The 18,337-nt window shown below is 42.7% G+C and overlaps 2 protein-coding genes across 3 annotated transcripts; both read right to left on the reverse strand.

The window, feature by feature from the left end:
* Positions 1–302: 302 nt before the first annotated feature.
* On the reverse strand, positions 303–2,010 carry her7 (hairy and enhancer of split related-7). 2 transcript variants are annotated; one of them, XR_002429019.2, is made up of 4 exons: positions 1,863–2,010; positions 1,597–1,689; positions 632–1,475; positions 303–516 (listed from the first exon to the last, which is right to left on the reverse strand). XR_002429019.2 is itself a non-coding variant. In XM_012876699.3 (3 exons), the coding sequence occupies exons 1-3, from the start codon at positions 1,905–1,907 to the stop codon at positions 978–980; spliced, it is 636 nt and encodes a 211-aa protein (XP_012732153.2). In that variant the 5' UTR covers positions 1,908–2,010; the 3' UTR covers positions 303–977. The 2 variants fall into 2 exon arrangements, 1 of the variants encoding a protein (XP_012732153.2); XM_012876699.3 differs by having other exon boundaries at positions 303–1,475.
* A 5,747-nt stretch (positions 2,011–7,757) lies between these two features.
* pbx2 (pre-B-cell leukemia homeobox 2) lies at positions 7,758–17,738 on the reverse strand. The gene is made up of 8 exons (XM_012876698.3): positions 17,410–17,738; positions 15,737–15,810; positions 13,636–13,880; positions 12,957–13,147; positions 11,547–11,682; positions 10,419–10,560; positions 10,178–10,266; positions 7,758–8,474 (listed from the first exon to the last, which is right to left on the reverse strand). Exons 1-8 carry the CDS (start codon positions 17,649–17,651, stop codon positions 8,394–8,396), a joined length of 1,200 nt encoding a protein of 399 aa, XP_012732152.1. The 5' UTR covers positions 17,652–17,738; the 3' UTR covers positions 7,758–8,393.
* Positions 17,739–18,337: the final 599 nt, after the last annotated feature.

Consider the following 18,337-nt stretch of genomic DNA (forward strand, 5'->3'; position numbering starts at 1 on the left):
CTGGGATTCTCAGCACTGAAAACAATTATTTCTATTTGATTCTATGTGTAATAAAACGTTCCTTATTCTTTATCGTTACAGGACAAAGACTGCATTTATTTTCTTTGAAGCGAGGACTTCTCCTGAGCTCTTTTATTGCACAGAGGCTTCACACCTGGATGTTTTAGCCGAGCAGGAAATCCTTCTTCACACCTACTGAACTAAAGAGGTTTGCCGCTGCGACCAAAAGGCGTTCGTCAAGGAGGGGGAAAAAAAAATCACATAAATGTCTTTATAGTTTAACAAATGTTTTATTGCTTTCTTTATATATAAAAAGACAGAATAATGCTCACCATAGGGAGACAAGCAGAATAAATTAGTGTGCAAAACAGACAAGATATAGGCGAATATCTTTGGGAAGGGATGCGTGTTATTTTGTACTCAGAGCCACAGATGTCGTTTGTGCCAGCAGATAAGACGGCACTTAGATGAAAAACAGAGGGCTCTCTCCCAAACCCAAACCTCCAGGTTCCACACCTGGAAATGTGACGGATTGACACTGGATCATTATCCACGTTAGCATCACTGACGTACATGACAAAAGCAGGCTTTCTAAAAGCACAGGCAGAACGGCAGCTGTGGGGATACTCACCTCTGCGATGGCTCTTCGGCACGGCAGCGGTGCCGGCTGGGCCGCCTGGAGGGTCCGGATCAGGTCCTGGTCGGGGAGAGTCCCTGCATGCGTGCCTGCCAGCAGTTAACATGGCCGCCACGCTGACTGAGGTACAGCAGGAGTGAGTCAACCTTATCAAAAATACTACAGCACAGGTACAAATCAGGACTTTTCTCTCTTTTTTTACATTATTTACAGGATCGTGGGCATGATCTTACAAAGAAAGTAGGATTAGAATATATTTTTTGAAGGCAACGTAAAAAGAGAAGCGGTTTAAAGGAAGGGACGGGTATTTGTGGACAGTTCTGAGGTCACGGCTTGATGATCAGGGCCAAGGTCTCCATAAAGTCTGGCTCAGGGTCCCGCTCTGGGCCGAGCTCTCTTTGCTCCCCGCTCTCTCCGCTCCCGTCTGGAGCCCAGGGGGCCCCTGAGGCCCCTGAGGCATCGTCAGGCAAATCTGAGCCGAGGTGCTCGCCCCGGAGGCCTGCGTGCGCTGCCCGGACCTGGACCTCAGCCTCAGCATCTGGAGGAGGGACTTGGTGTGGGTCATGGAGATGGAGGTTCTGATCCAGGCGTCTGCAGAATGGCTGTCTGAGCGCGTGAAGCGCGCGGAGAAGGTGGCGTCCAGGACCGGTCCGAGCCAGAGGCCTTTGCCTTCGGGCCCCAGGAACTGAGACGCCCTCTGCAGGCAGCTGGAGAAGCCGTCTTGGAAGGAGCGTGTTGGGCCTCCCGTCTTTTCCTTGTGTTCCTTGGCGTTTTTGTGCAGGAAGAAAACGGTGTGTTCCAGAATCTCCGCCTTCTCCGCTCTGTGCTGCGTCCCGGCCTGCAGCAGAGACAGTGAAAAGGATTTAACAACGAGCCCTGAAGAAGACACCAACCTTCTCGTTCTCCATCAACCACATGCCTCCCTGCTGAGATTGCAGAAATAGATGCATTTTATTTACTTGTTGAGGCTCCTGGAGCAACATGGTCCTCAGGCGCTCCAGGCTGCGGTTCATTCTCTCCCTTCGACGTTTCTCCAGCTGAGATTTTATCAGCTGGAGGCAAGAAGAAAGAAGAGGACAGACCCAAGGTTTGGGGTCTCATTGATTTGGTTTAAATATTCTTACATTTACAGAACACTCACACTCTAATCCCAATAAAACAATGAAATGTGCGTATAGCTACCAGGTTGCATGCATTGTCATTTTAAGGGAGGTCTTAGCGGTACCTTTCTCTTGCTTGTTGCCTCGTCGGCTTCCTGCAGCAGCTTCATTATCCCGGACTTCCCAAAGTTGTGTTCTAGTCCAGAGATCGCTGCTTCCTTCCCAGTCTGTGACTGATCAGGTAGTGAGGCTCATCACCTCTAGTTTCTGCTTTTACCACCTCCCCGCCGGCTCCTCCCCCCCCCCCCCCCCCCCCCCCCCCCCTCTTTTAGGTCCCTCCTATCTTACACCCCAGCAGACTTTCCCAGCCTGGACCCTGGACCCACCCCCACACTCCACAACTTCTTATCAAAGCCCTTTTACGTTCCAGATCACTGCAAAGTTTTGTTTTAAACTACAAACCAAGTAAATCCAGTTAAATTATATTCAACTTTATTTATTCCAGCAAACAAACAAAGGAGCACAGACACATATCTGAAAACCTGAGTGGAGAAATGGAAAAAGAAAAGTCACTTTGGGATGATGTATAAAACAGGAAATATGTTCTCAGTTGTCTCTTCTTCCTTCTTTTCATCCTGCAAGAAAAAGTAAGTTGTACACAGCAGCGTGATGAAAAGCGGTTTGCATGAAAAAATAAATGAAAACTATGTTAGTGTGAAAATCTTTAATGAGAATAAAGTGGGACTGACACAAAATCCAAAAATGTATATTTAGACTTTGATAAGATTATAATAATAATAATTTTTATTATGTTATTGTTGAAAAACACCAGTAATTATGAAGCAATTTGAGGGTTTATTTGCACAGAAACCCAGTTGGTGTCATTTAAAGTGAGTTTGCTTCTTAGAGGGTAGAGATTGGTCTTATTTCACTATTTTTCATTTGAAACATCCTTTCATGACCTTTTTTCACCAAATCAAAGCCCACAACGCTCAAAATAATAAAAAATAAAAAACAATATCACTCAGACACTTTGTGACAAAGAAGAAAATGTCCCACTTACAATTTTTATCAGTAGGTTTACAAATAGATGTAAATTAATGCACTTTGTATTTAAACAGGAATTAAAACCAGAAATAATGCTTGTATAATATTCTATGTGAACAGTAAAATTGTGAGATTTGTTGCACTTTTTAAATAAACCTTGATTAATATCCCTGCCTTTCCCTTACTACAACCTCAAACTTCAACCTATTTTATTAGAATTTTATATAAAAGCTCAACGCAACATATATTGCACAATGGTGGCAATGAAGTAAAATCATGCATTGTTTTAACTTTACAACAAATATCAGAAATATGTGGCTTTCATGCAGCTCTTCGCTCCCTCTGGATCAATGCATTGTACCAGCATTCAATCACAGCTCTGCTGTAACATCTGAAGGTCTTTGGGGATTGTTTCTACCTCCTTAGCACCTATAAAGACTGAAATCGGGACTTTGACTAGGCCATTTTAACACATGGATATGCTTTTATTTAAACTATTCCTTCACAGCTTTGTCTGTAAGTTTAAAGCTGTTGTCCTGGACATTAAACCAAAATCCTAATCTTCAGCCTTCTGCAGCTTCTGACAGGTTTTCTGTCAAAATGTGAATTTATATGATTCCATAGATGTCCCCACCACCTCTGCCAGCTTTAAGGTGCTGGTCTCGTGGTTAGAGCAGGGTGCTTGTATTCTTAGAAGGCTGAAAGTATTCAGTTTGAACCCCAGAAACTGCCTCTATGGCTCCCTGAGAAGACCCTCAGCCCCAGATTGCTCCCAGATGGGTTAAATGCAGAAGACACATTTCACTGGAATGTACAATAGCAATACAAAATGAAGATTTTTTCACAACTAACACAGATCCTGTCAACAGTTTTCCCACCTGAGGTGCGGCTCTCTGCAGCTCCTCCAGTCTCCCTATAGTCCTTTTGGCTGTGTCAGATTTGTTATGACACAAATGTATTTAGTTTTATTTGTGTGCTACTATTTCAGTGAGATGATCAAAGCTTAGGATGTCGTTTTATAACTTGTCCTGATTTTTAACTTCTGCACAACTTTTACAAACCTCTAAAGCCTTCAGAGAGCAGATAGATTTAAACTTAAAATCCTGGATTTCGTTTAGGGCTATTGTTTTCCTTCCACTTCACAAAAAGCACTGCTCCATGTTGGACACTTAGGGCCCCACAGTATGGAGTGTGTTGAATGTATAAAAAGTAAGTTAAATATCAAACAATTGTCAGATATTTTGCGTGACAGACTTGGCTCCCCACAGAGTTGCTCTATCTCACGCATCATGCACCATTGTAACCACATGCAGAGCGGCTCCAGCAGTGTTTTATCTAATAAAGGCGCCATTACGTCCAACTGCAGGAAGATACTCATGCTGTCCATCTTTCACAGGAGAAGATTTGTTTCACAAATATTGTGATTTTGATGATTTGTGGATAAAAAAAAACATTACAATTGTTAAAGTCACTGTTTGGCCTCTAAACTTATCTACATTTAAGCTTCTTTAAATCTTATATGGAGGAGGGAGCGTCCTTCGCTGTTTAATGCTCCTCTAAGGGAAAACTTTGACTAGGACACCAGCCTTAAACCTTCTTCGCAGCAACATGGCGGAACGTTTCCCCGCGTTGTTCCTCTCTGGGAGCCCGGCGGGTGCTGCCGCGTCGCCTTTCACGCCTTCAGGATTTCCGCGTGCGGGCTGGAAACGCGGGCTTTGCGTTCACACCTCGGTGTTACCTGGGCGCGCGCGTGCCATTTGCGCCGCTGTCTCGTGCTGGCGGGACGCTTTTGTTCGCCGTTCGCCTTTGATGCTGCGGCGGCTCACCGTGGGAAGCAGAGGAGGCGATTATGCACGCGTGGATGCTCTTCAGATGCATGGTGGCTTTGAAGCCCCCCCCCCACACACACACACACACACACACACATATCCCAGCCCATGTTCCCCTGGACTCTGGATCTTCTATGCAGATGCAGACTGTTTAACTAAACAGGCTTTCAGCACTTTTACAGTTTTCTGGAAGTTTGTTCCAGATCAGTGGAGCATAGGAACTAAATGCTGCTTCTCCATGTCTGGTTCTGGTTCTGGTTCTGCAGAGCAGGCTGGAGCCAGAAGACCTGAGTGGTCTGGAGGGTTGATGCCCTGATAACAAGTCTGTGATGTATTTAGGTGCTAATTCAGGGATTTATAGACTAACAGAAGGATTTTAAAGTCTATTCTCTGAGATACAGGGAGCCATGGAAGGACTTCAGAACCGGGTCCATGTTCTCTACGTTCTTAGTCTTAGTGGAAGGACTTCAGAACCGGGTCCATGTTCTCTACGTTCTTAGTCTTAGTGAGGACTTCAGAACCGGGTCCATGTTCTCTATGTTCTTAGTCTTAGTGAGGACTTCAGAACCGGGTCCATGTTCTCTACGTTCTTAGTCTTAGTGAGGACTTCAGAACCGGGTCCATGTTCTCTACTTTCTTAGTCTTAGTGAGGACTTCAGTACCGGGTCCATGTTCTCTACGTTCTTAGTCTTAGTGAGGACTTCAGAACCGGGTCCATGTTCTCTACGTTCTTAGTCTTAGTGAGGACTTCAGAACCGGGTCCATGTTCTCTACGTTCTTAGTCTTAGTGAAAGGACTTCAGAACCGGGTCCATGTTCTCTACGTTCTTAGTCTTAGTGAGGACTTCAGAACCGGGTCCATGTTCTCTACGTTCTTAGTCTTAGTGAAAGGACTTCAGAACCGGGTCCATGTTCTCTACGTTCTTAGTCTTAGTGAGGACTTCAGAACCGGGTCCATGTTCTCTACGTCCTTAGTCTTAGTGAAAGGACTTCAGAACCGGGTCCATGTTCTCTACGTTCTTAGTCTTAGTGAGGACTTCAGAACCGGGTCCATGTTCTCTACGTTCTTAGTCTTAGTGAAAGGACTTCAGAACCGGGTCCATGTTCTCTACGTTCTTAGTCTTAGTGAGGACTTCAGAACCGGGTCCATGTTCTCTACGTTCTTAGTGAGGACTTCAGAACCGGGTCCATGTTCTCTACGTTCTTAGTGAGGACTTCAGAACCGGGTCCATGTTCTCTACGTTCTTAGTGAGGACTTCAGAACCGGGTCCATGTTCTCTACGTTCTTAGTGAGGACTTCAGAACCGGGTCCATGTTCTCTACGTTCTTAGTGAGGACTTCAGAACCGGGTCCATGTTCTCTACGTTCTTAGTCTTAGTGGAAGGACTTCAGAACCGGGTCCATGTTCTCTACGTTCTTAGTCTTAGTGAGGACTTCAGAACCGGGTCCATGTTCTCTACGTTCTTAGTCTTAGTGAGGACTTCATAACCGGGTCCATGTTCTCTACGTTCTTAGTCTTAGTGAGGACTTCAGAACCGGGTCCATGTTCTCTACGTTCTTAGTCTTAGTGAGGACTTCAGAACCGGGTCCATGTTCTCTACGTTCTTAGTCTTAGTGAGGACTTCAGAACCGGGTCCATGTTCTCTACGTTCTTAGTCTTAGTGAGGACGTGGGCAGCAGGTTCTGGATCAGCTGCAGCGTTCTGATCCACTTTTTAGACAGACCTGTGAAAACACCGTTGCAGTGATCAGTTCTACTAGATAAACATGGATTAGTTTTTCCAGATCCTGCTGAGACATTAGTCCTTTAATCCTGGAAATGTTCTCCAGGTTCTAGAAGGTCCACTTTGTATGATGGTGCCACTCTGGACCCCAGGAGGTTGAGTTGGGAGGAGGACGACGATGTTAAGGATGTTACAACCCAGCATGGCCCACCACTGCAGATTTAGATGGTGTCTACACCTCCCCTGGTCTTATTGTAACATGCGATTTTTATTTTTTTTCTGCTATCGTCATCAACCATTTATTTGTGATGCATTGTGCTCAGGAAAAAAAAAACCTTTTCCCTTTTCCTGATCACAGTGCAATGAAATCCAAATCATGTGCCGTGAACCTCCCTGGATTTGGAAACCTTCATCAGAGGAGGGACGTCTGCTGCAGAGTCCTCCCAACAGTAAGATGGTAACAGTGGTAAGGGCAGCGCCTCCTGCAAGATGCACACTGGAGAATACTGCAAAGCTGCTGGACTACGTTTGCTTCCATTTTCCTCCCCTGGTTGTCTTCCACATAAGATATTACATCTATAGCACAGGGGAATACGTGCATCAACAACCCAGAATATATTCAGGCCATACTTGCTGGGCATGAACTGTAAAAACTTACATCTTCCACCGAATATAATGCTTAAATTCATGCATGATTCTGATGTTGCTGCATTTATAATCGCCTGAAGTTGATTCTTTTCCAGTAATTCCCTTCAAAAAGTGAAACTTGTATATTATGGCCATTCATTACACATTTATTTCTTTTATTCCTGGGTCAATGTGAGCTTCTGTGCTTTCTGTGTCTCTGCTCTGTCTTCTCTAAGCCCCAGTGGGTGGAGGCAGATGAGCGTTCACACTGAGCCTGGTTCTGGTTCTGCTGGAGGTTCTCCTCCCTGTTAAAGGGGAGTTTTCCTCTCCACTGTCGCTTCATGCATGCTCAGTATGAGGGATTGCTGCAAAGCCATCAACAATGCAGACGACTGTCCACTTTCTGACCAATCTGTCTGGATGATTTGATTAAATTTGACTTCATAAAATGCCTTGAGATGATGTGTTGTGAATTGGCGCCATTTAAATAAAATGTAATCAGTCATGATCACTCTCAATGCCTCCAACAGCCAAACATTTGACAGTTTCTTGCTCTGGATCATAAAGATATGAATTTAGATTATTATTATTTTCTGCTGCTGATCAGTTTGGAAATAGCGGTCCATCATTCTACAGAGAGACATTTTATTCTCAAAGAGGGAAAAAAAGTCAAAAGCAAAAATGTGTTTGGTTTTCATAACAGACTTTAAACCTTTAATTCAAAGAGATGCCATGAAGTCTGACTACTTGGTGCTTTAAAGCCTCGGACCACAGGAAGGGTCGGTGAGCAGCTGCTTGTGAATACAGAGAGTCTTTATTGTAAAAGAGGTAGAGAGAATACAGGTGTTTCACTGTACAGAAAAAAGACAGCACAGTCGACACTCATTCAAACCAATAATATGGACTCAGGCACGCCTCATTCATTTCCAGGGACAGGCCAGTAAAAAAGAGAAAAGGACGTTTAAAACAACACGAAACAGAGAAACAAACACACAAATCTTTGGATTTTTCTCTACTGCCCTCTCATTCACTACATGCACTCCCTTTCTGAGCTGTTAAAATCAAAAAACACGTGGTAAACTAATAATAAAAGCAACAATAATATTATTAAACATGATATAGTGTGCTAAAAACATAATAAAATCCCACCTCTCACGTCTTCCCAGTCACAAATACATTTTAAGTAACAAGTCGGCGTGGAGAACGAACCCTACGCGCCCCGATGATAAAAACCAAACCTGCATGCTCACAACACTCACTCTGCCTACGCTGGGCGGCTCTCCAGACACAAAACAATTACATTTAAAATAACCAAACCAAACAAACGTCATAGAAAAACTGCAGCCGAGTGGGGAGGATGATATCATTCTGTCTGTCTTTTCCGTCGTCAATCGTTCTGTCGTTGTGTGCCGGCGGGGCAGGGCGGGGCCATCAGTCAGAGTTATCCGAGTGGTCGGTGCGGGGCGAGGTGCCGGAGGGGGGCGAGCTCCGACCCTGCCAGTTTCCATTGGCCTGGGGGGGGGGGGGGGGGGATAGGGATGGCGTTAGAGAGCAAAACTTCATCAATTCAAATCCTCTGAGATTATATATAGTAATCTTAGGGCTGGGCGACGTAGAAAAAGAACATATTGATCAAAATCGATAATTAGCAATAAATTCAAAACATACATTTAAAGTGCAGCCCTGGCTTTTTTTATGCTGCTGCTTAGTGACTTATTTTTAGATACAGACACAAACACTGAATTCAAAGTCAACCCTTTATTCAACCAACTTTTTACCAAAACTTGAAGTTTAAAAAAGAAAATGTGTTCTCTAAAATCTTTGAAGGGGGGGTGACTTGGTTCCTTGGTCTGCGTTGTGATTGGCTGGGAGGATGTAATGACTAATATTTACCTACACGATAGGCTAGAATGCAAAAGGAAGGAAAACTGTTCTTCTATTGAACTTTTTATTGACCCTTTTTTCTACCATTGATATACGTCCATCGAGCGATATATATTGTTATTGAATTATCGTCCAGCCCTAATTAATCTTCCCCAATATTACCTTATTCTTGGGATTCACATAAAAAAATGCTTCAGTAACTCTTGTACATCTAGCATTTACATTTGATTAAGCAGGACATGAAACTTTTGAAGACAAATAGATAAAGTGGATATTCTAAAACTTAAAATCTTTAATTTATCAGAACTTTTAAAGAATCACAATCTCTTATTAACCAACCTAAGAACCTGGATCTCCTTTTCCTTCATTTCCTGTTGGATTTAAAACTGTTGTAAAGGAGCAGCCGGGCGTCACTCGCCAATGTAAAGGCATAACCCCGGCTGCAGTCACATTTAGAGAAATGATGGTGGGGCTCCAAGAGACACTGAGTGGTTTGTTGAACCATGAAGTGACCAGAGCGACATCTGGTGGTTTTAATGTGGAATTGTCTTAAGGTAGAGCATTTGTCATTAATTTTATTGACAAGGCGTGGTGAAATGAAAAGATCTGACAATATTCAGAAACAAAGTGCCATTCATCCACAACTAGAGCAAAAAGTGAGCAAACGTCTTAATAATCTGAATTTTGATTGAACTGTTTTGACTCTTTGCTGTTAAACTACCTGAAGTCGAGGGAAATGCAAACATAAGATTTTAAATCACAGAGTTGGTGGCAAGAGAAAGTCACCATTTCGTTTCTCACGTCAGTTTTCACTCTGGCTTAGCAGCAACAAAGTTTTTGTCGAAGGAAAACTTTTTTCATGTCATGTGAAACGATGTAAACTAGATTAACGGGTGCAAATAACAAACCTAATCACACATGCCGCCCAAGTTTAAAGCGGTCATATTCCAGCACATTTCTTAGGATAAATGTCTCCAAAGATTTTCAAAGAGTAAAAACAGAAATCCCAACAAACACGACTAACGAGTGTGATCGCCCCATTCACCACTTTACTTTTTTCTTCCATTTATCCTCCCTGACCCTGCAGTCATGCTTGGTTTGGTCATAACCCCACGTCTGGCTCAACAAATCTTTCTTAAATATAAATGTAAAAAATGTACCAAGCAGCAGCTGCCAAACGTACAGCCCTGTGCAGGAACGCATCTTTATCGCCCCCTGCTGATGAACAGCAGTCTGAGCAACAACAGCTTCGCCTTCAGAGAGACGCCTGTAACCTTTCAGGACATTTTGCTCTTTAAATGATTTAGTAGTAGAGGCGTGTTGTGAAGCACCTGCATTTGGTAGGCAGACTGCTCGCCGTTCACAGATGGGACCCCGAGGAACATGTCAGCTGAGCCGGACAGCGAGAAGGACCCCGACCCTGACAGAAACACACAGAAAGACGATAAAACGTTTCAGCCACAGCATTAAGTTTCTCTTTACTTTGCAGTAATCTCTAAATGAAAAGACGAACAACTCTAAGGACGTTCAGGTAGAAACGTAGAGAACGTGACCCCCAGGCTGCAGCTGTACCTGTGGAGTTGGGAGTGTGTGGAGAGTCGTCTCCCTGTCTGGCTCCTAAAGCCGTCTTCATGGCGTACAGGTTGGCCTCCTCTTGGAACTTGCCGATGTTTTTCTTGTAGCGGATTCGTTTGTTGCCAAACCAGTTGGAGACCTGGTTAAAAAGGTTTGAAAAATAACAATTCATAATTTATTACAACAACGAGACCTCTGGTGTCAGCTTAGTCTCAGATACGCGTCAGACAGCTCTATTGGTTTATACGCACATGAGTTAAAATACAAAGATTTACCAGAGGAAACACTGATGTCTGTTGTACAGCATAAAAAAATGACATGAACTGGAAGGCAGGAACTGACGGCTTCTATCAGCAGCATCCCTATTATCAACTAATGAACAAATAAAACTAATTCCATTCCTTTTTTTTTTACCTTCACATACTAACAGGATGTTGGCAACAGCTCATTACAGCGACGTAATGTCTACACTGCAAAAACGAAACTAAAAATAAGTTAAATTTTCTTAAAATGAGTGTATTTGTCCTTGATTTGAGCATGCAAATAAGATGACTTGCCAATGGAATAAGATTTTTGCACTTAAAATAGGAACAACTCATCTCCATCATCTTACTTTAAGTGTAATATATCTAATTATCTTATTTTAGGGGTCAAAATACTCATTCCATTGGCAGATCATCTTATTTACCTGCTCAAATCAAGGACAAATACACTAAGTCAAGAAAATCTGACTTATTTTTAGTTCTGTTTTTGCAGTGTAATTTCTGACAAACAAAAATCCTTGTTCTTAAACCAATGTCAACATATTTTCCTCATATTATGTTTGGAAACAGAAAGAGGTCAATGCATAGAGATATCTGAGAGTTTTACCTTTAATTTGTGTTTTAATTTATTCACCAATAGGAACTAAAAATGCTATCAAGCAAACTCATCAAGGAAGCTTGTTTTTATTTGAGGGATTTAAAAAAGAGAAGGTGGGAGAAGACGTGGCAGCACACCAGATCTATTATCTATGTTTAAGCTCAGAGAAGTAGACCCAACCTGCTGCTGGAACGTTACTGACAGAACGACATTATTCAGGTGTTCTTTCCCTGCCAGCTCATTGCTTCTCCTCCGCTAACACACCTGAGAGACGGTGATTCCACACTGCTTGGCAAGTTCCTCTTTGGCTTCTTCGCTGGGATACGGGTTGGACAGGTGGGAGTAGAAATACTCGTTGAGGACCTCTGTGGCCTGTTTGCTGAAGTTGCGCCTCTTACGCCTGAGGAAAGAAAGCCAGGGTGAGCGCTGAGGGAAGAAAGAGGAAATAAAGACGCAAAAACCAAAAGATTAACTTGTCAAAGAAGGATTTGAGCCGTCTCTGAGTGTTAGCTGCACTTTTGTTCCTGCAGCAAGTCGAACCTGGAGGCGATTATTCCGGTCCGTCTGGGTCAGACACGCAAACGCTAACATTTGGGATTCCTCCAGGTTTGTCATGTAAAAATACGCGCTGCTCTTTTGCTCCGTTTTGATTCTTCCACACCGGCTCAGATCAGCGTGTGTGTATGAAAGAAAACGAGAAACAAGAGGAACGGGAACCTGATGGAACAGTGAGGTGGGACCTTTCTTCAGCGTTGGGACGTCGTTCCCCACGATGCCGATGATCTGATGAGAACAACGGAGCGCTCCATCAGATGCTCAGTTTAATTGTTTTTTTTTTTTTTTATGGCTTTTTTAAAATAAAAAGACAGCAAAAGTTGTTTTCCTCATTCCTCCAGCAGTTAGAGCAGCTGCAGTTTCTGTTTTAGCAATCCAAACAGCTGGAAGGAGGGGCATCAAGCTAATAACAGCTAGCGCGTTAGCTTATGGAGGTTTTCTCCCAGACGGGAACTTTACTCAACGTTTTATGTTGAGTAAATAACATTTATCGATCAATAGATGTATATCAATGATAGAAAAAAAGGGTCAGTAAAAAGTTCAATAGAATAACAGTTTTACTTCCTTTTGCATTCTGTAATGTAGATTAATATTACATCCTCCCAACCAATCACAACGCAGACCCAGGAACCAAACTCCGCCCCCTTCGAAAAGATCAGAGAGCATACGTTCTTTTTTCATTTTTAAAAACTTAAAAAAATGAATAAAGGGTTGAATTTGAATGCTGTGTTTGTGTCTTTATCTAAAGATAAGACGCTATGAAACATCATAAAATGTCCAGGGCTGCACTTAAAATATAGGTTTTGAATTTGTTGATAATTATCGATCAATATAATTTCTATTTTATCAATATGCTTTTTTCCCCTATATCATCCAGCCCTAACTGAGATAATTCATTTTAGAGCCGAGGCAGAATGACGGCTGAACTAAACCTGCTGCTGTAAACCACAACGGGGCGTGGTCAGAGCCAAGTTAGCGAGTGTGTAGTGAGGTTAGCACCGCTCTATTAGGCCGTTATTTAAACTGATCCAGAGCACTTTAAAAGATCACAGGAAAATCTGGCTGCTTGAAGGGGAAAGAAAGAAATGAGGATGGTAGACAGAAGGAAAACGGCCACACCTGGCGTCCAGGAAGCGGGACCTCAGGATCATGACAGCTTCACACGTGCTCTGCTTGAGCTGCGTCTGGATGGAGCTGAACTTGCGGTGGATGATGGCCACCATGCGCTCGATCTCCCGCGGGGTCACGGGCCGCGTGCGCGACTGCTCCCTCAGCAGGTTCATGACGTGCGTGGTGAACTCGGTGCACGCCTGCGTACAGTCAGAGCAGAGGAGACACCAGGGGAGGGATTAAACCGGCACCCGTGCTTCCCACCAGGCAGCCATCTTGATTTTGAGGAAAGGAAAACCCTGCAAAGCTTTTCAACACAACAAGCGGAGCCCAGACTTCATAGCAACCAGTCACACCGCCGCTAACTTTACGCAGTCTACCAAAGCCGGGTCCCCCGTGGGTAAATTCAGCAAAGCGGCTGGTTAGTTTGCAGATAACGTGACATTTGCAACAGATTAAAACAAAATATGCAACAGCTGTGGAAAGATTTGCTTTAGAAAGGATGAAGGAATTACTTTAAATGAGTTCTAAATGTTCTAATCAAAGAGGAGACAAACTAAGGGCCCACCCCCGTCCTAAAGCAGGAATGTTCTGGGAACGCGTGGCCTAACATGCCAAAGGGTTTACTCTCCTGGAGGGCAGCTTCAGAACAGGCAAGCGTGTACAGACAACGTCAGCGACACGGTACCTGCTCATACTTCTCCAGCTCAGTGTGGTAGATACTGCGAATCTGGCTCAACTTGCTTTTGTAGTCGGAGTGCTCGAGCGAGCTGTCGGGCGACATCCCTCCGGAGCTGGTGGCGGCAGACACGGCGGCGGCGGCCCCGCCCCCTTTCTCCGGCCCGGCGACGCCCTCCGCCAGCAGCATGTTGTCCAAACGCACCAGCTGAGGATCCTGAGGCTCCTCCTCCTGGGTGTTCCTCATGGACAGGCCTGTCGGTCCCAGACAAATCACCGTTTCAACTCAGGATTAAAGATGAACAAACACTAAAAATAAACTTTTTATTTAACGTTAGAGACATTCAAGTAACCTTTATTAGTCTAACAAATCTTTATTCTTGCAACAGCAGGTAAGCGTAAGATTGAAATTTTACGCAATCTGTACAATAATTGACTTGCTTCACAGAGAACGCCCAATTAATCCATTTCTCAGTTAAAAATTATAAAATCGAACGGATCAATGTGTAACAAGTTTGACCTGAACTTGCAAATTGAAACTAAAATTAAGAAACAAATGGTGTCAAAAATAAAACAAACATTTCTGCTTCAGTAAAGTGAATAAACCGATGCAATGTTCCTTTTGCGAACCCTTGAAGTAGTAAGAGGATGAATCTACAGGCTGAATCTGTACCGAGGCTCATGTTACTATATTTGATTTATTTGGCATTTATTTAACCAGCATCTGTGATTCTGCTGAGACAGCAGGCTCCATGTTGAGATTGAAAAAGAGTTTTTCATGTTAACAAAATATTTTCTATACCTTTAATTATGTCTTTTTTTTAAATCCCTGTAGTATTGAAAATGGTATTGAATATTTTCTAGGTATTGATATGGAGTTTAAAAGTTTAAGTATCGTGACAACCCTAGTAGACAGTCCACCTAGTGAGTTCAATTTAGTTTTTAAAGGTAAAATTTAACATTTTATTCATGACTCTTTATGTAACAAGGCATTAAATGGTCTCGCTGGTCCTTACCTCTGTGGTTATCACCACATTATCAGGATCATTTTAAATTAACGGTGACAATTTGTGGTGTTTGCTCCAAAATGTCCTAATTTTAAGTCTCTTTTGATAAAAACATCTTATTTTGATAGTTTGGCCTGATGTGAGCAGACACGCCCTTTTTATTGCCTCCGTTTCCATTTTGAGCGTTTTAACACCTTATGTCTTGGTTTTAACTTATTTTTACAGCACTTTGAGTAAACCTGCTGCCTCATTAAAAGTGCTTTATACATAAGTTTTAGCAACCATAGTTGGAGAGAGCCTGGTGAGATCAGATCGTTTCCATCCTGTTTCAGGTCGCATGTGAAGCCGCTCTCATATCCCCAACGATCAGCTCAGGGAGAACGCAACAACGGGAAGATAAGACGGGATCCGGTTTAACGCACAACAGACATCATCGTAAGATCAGAGTTTGCAGCATCCGAATCCCAAAGGACTGGATGGATGCAATATTTGCTGCCATAAGCCAGACACCATGCATTCAAACGCTGTGATCCAACAAGACGTTTGACCAGCAGGATAGACTTTCTTTCTACCTCTGACACAGACCCAAGTGACCAAGATGTGAGAGCTCCAGGTGAATGGAGGGGACACTGCCATGTTAGAAAAGAAAGTACCGTAGTTCTCAGACCATAAGGCGCATTAAATATTCTTCCCAAGTGTATAATATCCCTCCTCCAGGTCCACAGCTTTCTATTCGTCTGGTAGACAGCTCAGGGGTCCTATCAGGTAGTGACACAGGCCATACGGACTTGCGTTCTCATCAAGTCCGTTCTTAGCTTAGGAAGTACAGACTTACAGTACAGACAGACGTGGGGAAAGTTTCTCCTTTGTTTTGTTTTCCACATTTCAACTACAAGTATATATGTTCAGCTGGTATTTTCAGGTGACTTTTACTCAAACAACATTTTACACAGCAGCTTTTTACAGGAATGGCCACATGCATTGTGTACGGATCATTTTATTGGCCTGTGATGACACCATGTCAACAAGGACTGATGAAGGCTCTACAGAGCCAGGAGATGTTCTTGGTGACAGACACCTTGTGTGTGTGTGGAAATAGCTTACCCGTTTTTTCCTTGATCTCGCACAGAACGCTGAACAATGCGGGCTTCATTCGGTGACAGTTCAGTGCGTGTTTCCTGCGGGACACGAAGGAAACATGTTGACTTGTCGGGAAGCACAGAACGCGATAAAAACGCGGACAGCTGAGCGAAAAAAACAAACAAAACAAAAACAAGCGTCCGAGCTACGGTTAGCAAGTTAGCAACCGTTAGCTTCCGGATGGCGGAGACAAATATGGAATGTATACATGTAAAATGACTGAATATTACAGCCAATGTGTTACCGTATGTTTTAATGTTATTGTCATAAAATCAACCCATTCTTGTAAAGAAATGCATTGTCTTTACGCTAAACCTGTTAGCCGCTCGTACTAGCTGTAGCTAGTTAGCCTCGATTAGCACAGGCTAAACGCTGAAGTTAGTTTACGGCTGGACACAACAGCTGAGGGCAAATTCAGATTATTTTAAATTAATTTTAATACCTTTGATCGGCTCAGTCAAGCATCATAAAATAACCGATTCTGTTTGTAAAAACGGTTTTACTGGCATGTGGACCACCGTAGATATGGGCCAGTTTGAAAACTACAGAACTACAGTACCTAAACCTGGACAAGTCTACACTGACAGAAAATTGAAAACAAAGTAAAGGATCATTGAAAATTAGCTAAGAGGGAAAAATAAATAAATAAATAATTATATATATATATATATATATATATATATATATATATATATATATATATATATATATATATATATATATATAAATAAATAAACAGCAAATTCGTTTTTTTTTAAACTATTTAAACTGACTTTGTTTTGGTTAGTCTAGTTTAAAGTAGAAAGCATTTTAAGGTGGACTTGAAGCAATCTTGTTAACGGACTAAATTACAAAAATCGATAAAAGAAACATCCCTTTTGCAGTTTTACAAAGTTAGCAAATTTCACAAACTGCACAAAAATATTTTAAAGAACCTGCACTCATTATGGAAAAACGCAGCTCTTGGTTTCATCTTCAGGTATTAATTAAACTCATCACTGACGTCTGAACCTACATTTATATTGTGGAAACAGCAAATTCTATGTTTTCACGACCAGAATAAACAGAATTTTTTTAGTTTTGTTTTTTTAGTTAAAATTTGAATCGTCTCTCTTAGGCAGTTTTCAGGTAGGACCCCAGCTAAAGTGATCTGCATGAGAAAAATTGGATGTTTTTATGCTTTCCATAAAACAACAAAAGGTTCATACGTCTCATAATCGTGTTTTACAGTGTTTCTGTACCTGCTTGCCTTATGTTGAGTATAAATATATATTAGATTTTGCAGCAGAACTGTTCAAAGATAGCTAAAAAGACCCTCAGAAGAAGCCACCAAACGGAAGCCAACTTCAGTCTCTGGCAGGCTAACAATGGCTGCGATCAACAATCACTGCTGGAAGGAAATATGGTTTAACTAACATAAAACACAAAAAGTCTAATTTTACTCTGATATAGCGTAAACGTGAGCATGTTATAACGAAAGCAGCTCAGTTTTATGACATGGCTAATAAGTTAGCTGGTGGCTAATCAATCTAAACAATAGACTGAAGTTCGGGAAACTTTCCCGAAGCGACACCAAACAGGAGCCACAGCGTCGGTAAGTTTACAATAAAATAAAAATAAAAAAGGCTGCCACTAACTTTGCTTGTGCCTCGTCCAAACTTTGGTCGGTGATGGTCATAATCTGCTGCAGTATGTCGCCAATATCTCTGCGGCTCTCGTGTCCATTCTCCGTTCCCTCGAGGCCCGGCTCGCCTCCGTCCGACCGGTGCTGGGAGGGCTGGTGAACCGAGTTGAGCGCATGCATCCCGGGGTGGCCGCTCACGCCGAGTCCCCGGCCGTTGGACGGCCCGTTGCCCGTCAGAGGCTGCTGTTGCAACATCTTTGGCGACGCACAGCGGCGACGACTGCAGCCCGACTGCGCGCTCTCTCACGCAGCCCACCACCCGGAACCGACCGAGGCATCTCAGAGCAGGTCCCCTAGCGGCTGACAGCAGGAGGTGCAAGGCGGGCAGATGTATGGAGTCCGGAGAGGGCCAGAAATAGGGATAGAAATAGGTGCTTGGATCCAGGTGCTTACTGACTCACTTACAGAAAACCCCTATTATTATCTTCAGCTGTCACTTTATATAGGTTGAATTGATTAACAATGTATATACAATGTGCTCACATAATTAGTAAGTCAATCAAAGGTGTGCACGTATCACAGGTATGCTAGTAGGGTTTTCAAAATAAGGGTCTGTCTTAGTGACACAATTCTACATAATGCAAAATAAAATACATAAACTTCAGTTCTGGCAGTAATTCACTTCTGACGCCCTTTTGTTGTAATTTTAAAAACTGAAACTGCTATAAAGTTGATTTTCTTAAATCTTAGTCAAATAATAAGATCCTAAGACACATTTATGTGTTTTAATTATGCTTTCCAAGCATTTGATTAAAACTGATTCTCTAAATCTGTTTCTTCTTCCTAAATGGACCTGTTCTGTTTTATTGTCATCTTTCCAGCCCTTCATTCCACCTATCAAGGACCCATTTTTCATTTGTCCCACAAAACATAATAAATCA

The sequence above is a fragment of the Fundulus heteroclitus genome, chromosome 3 (genome assembly GCF_011125445.2).
Source record: "Fundulus heteroclitus isolate FHET01 chromosome 3, MU-UCD_Fhet_4.1, whole genome shotgun sequence".
NCBI classification, from domain to species: Eukaryota; Metazoa; Chordata; class Actinopteri; order Cyprinodontiformes; family Fundulidae; genus Fundulus; species Fundulus heteroclitus.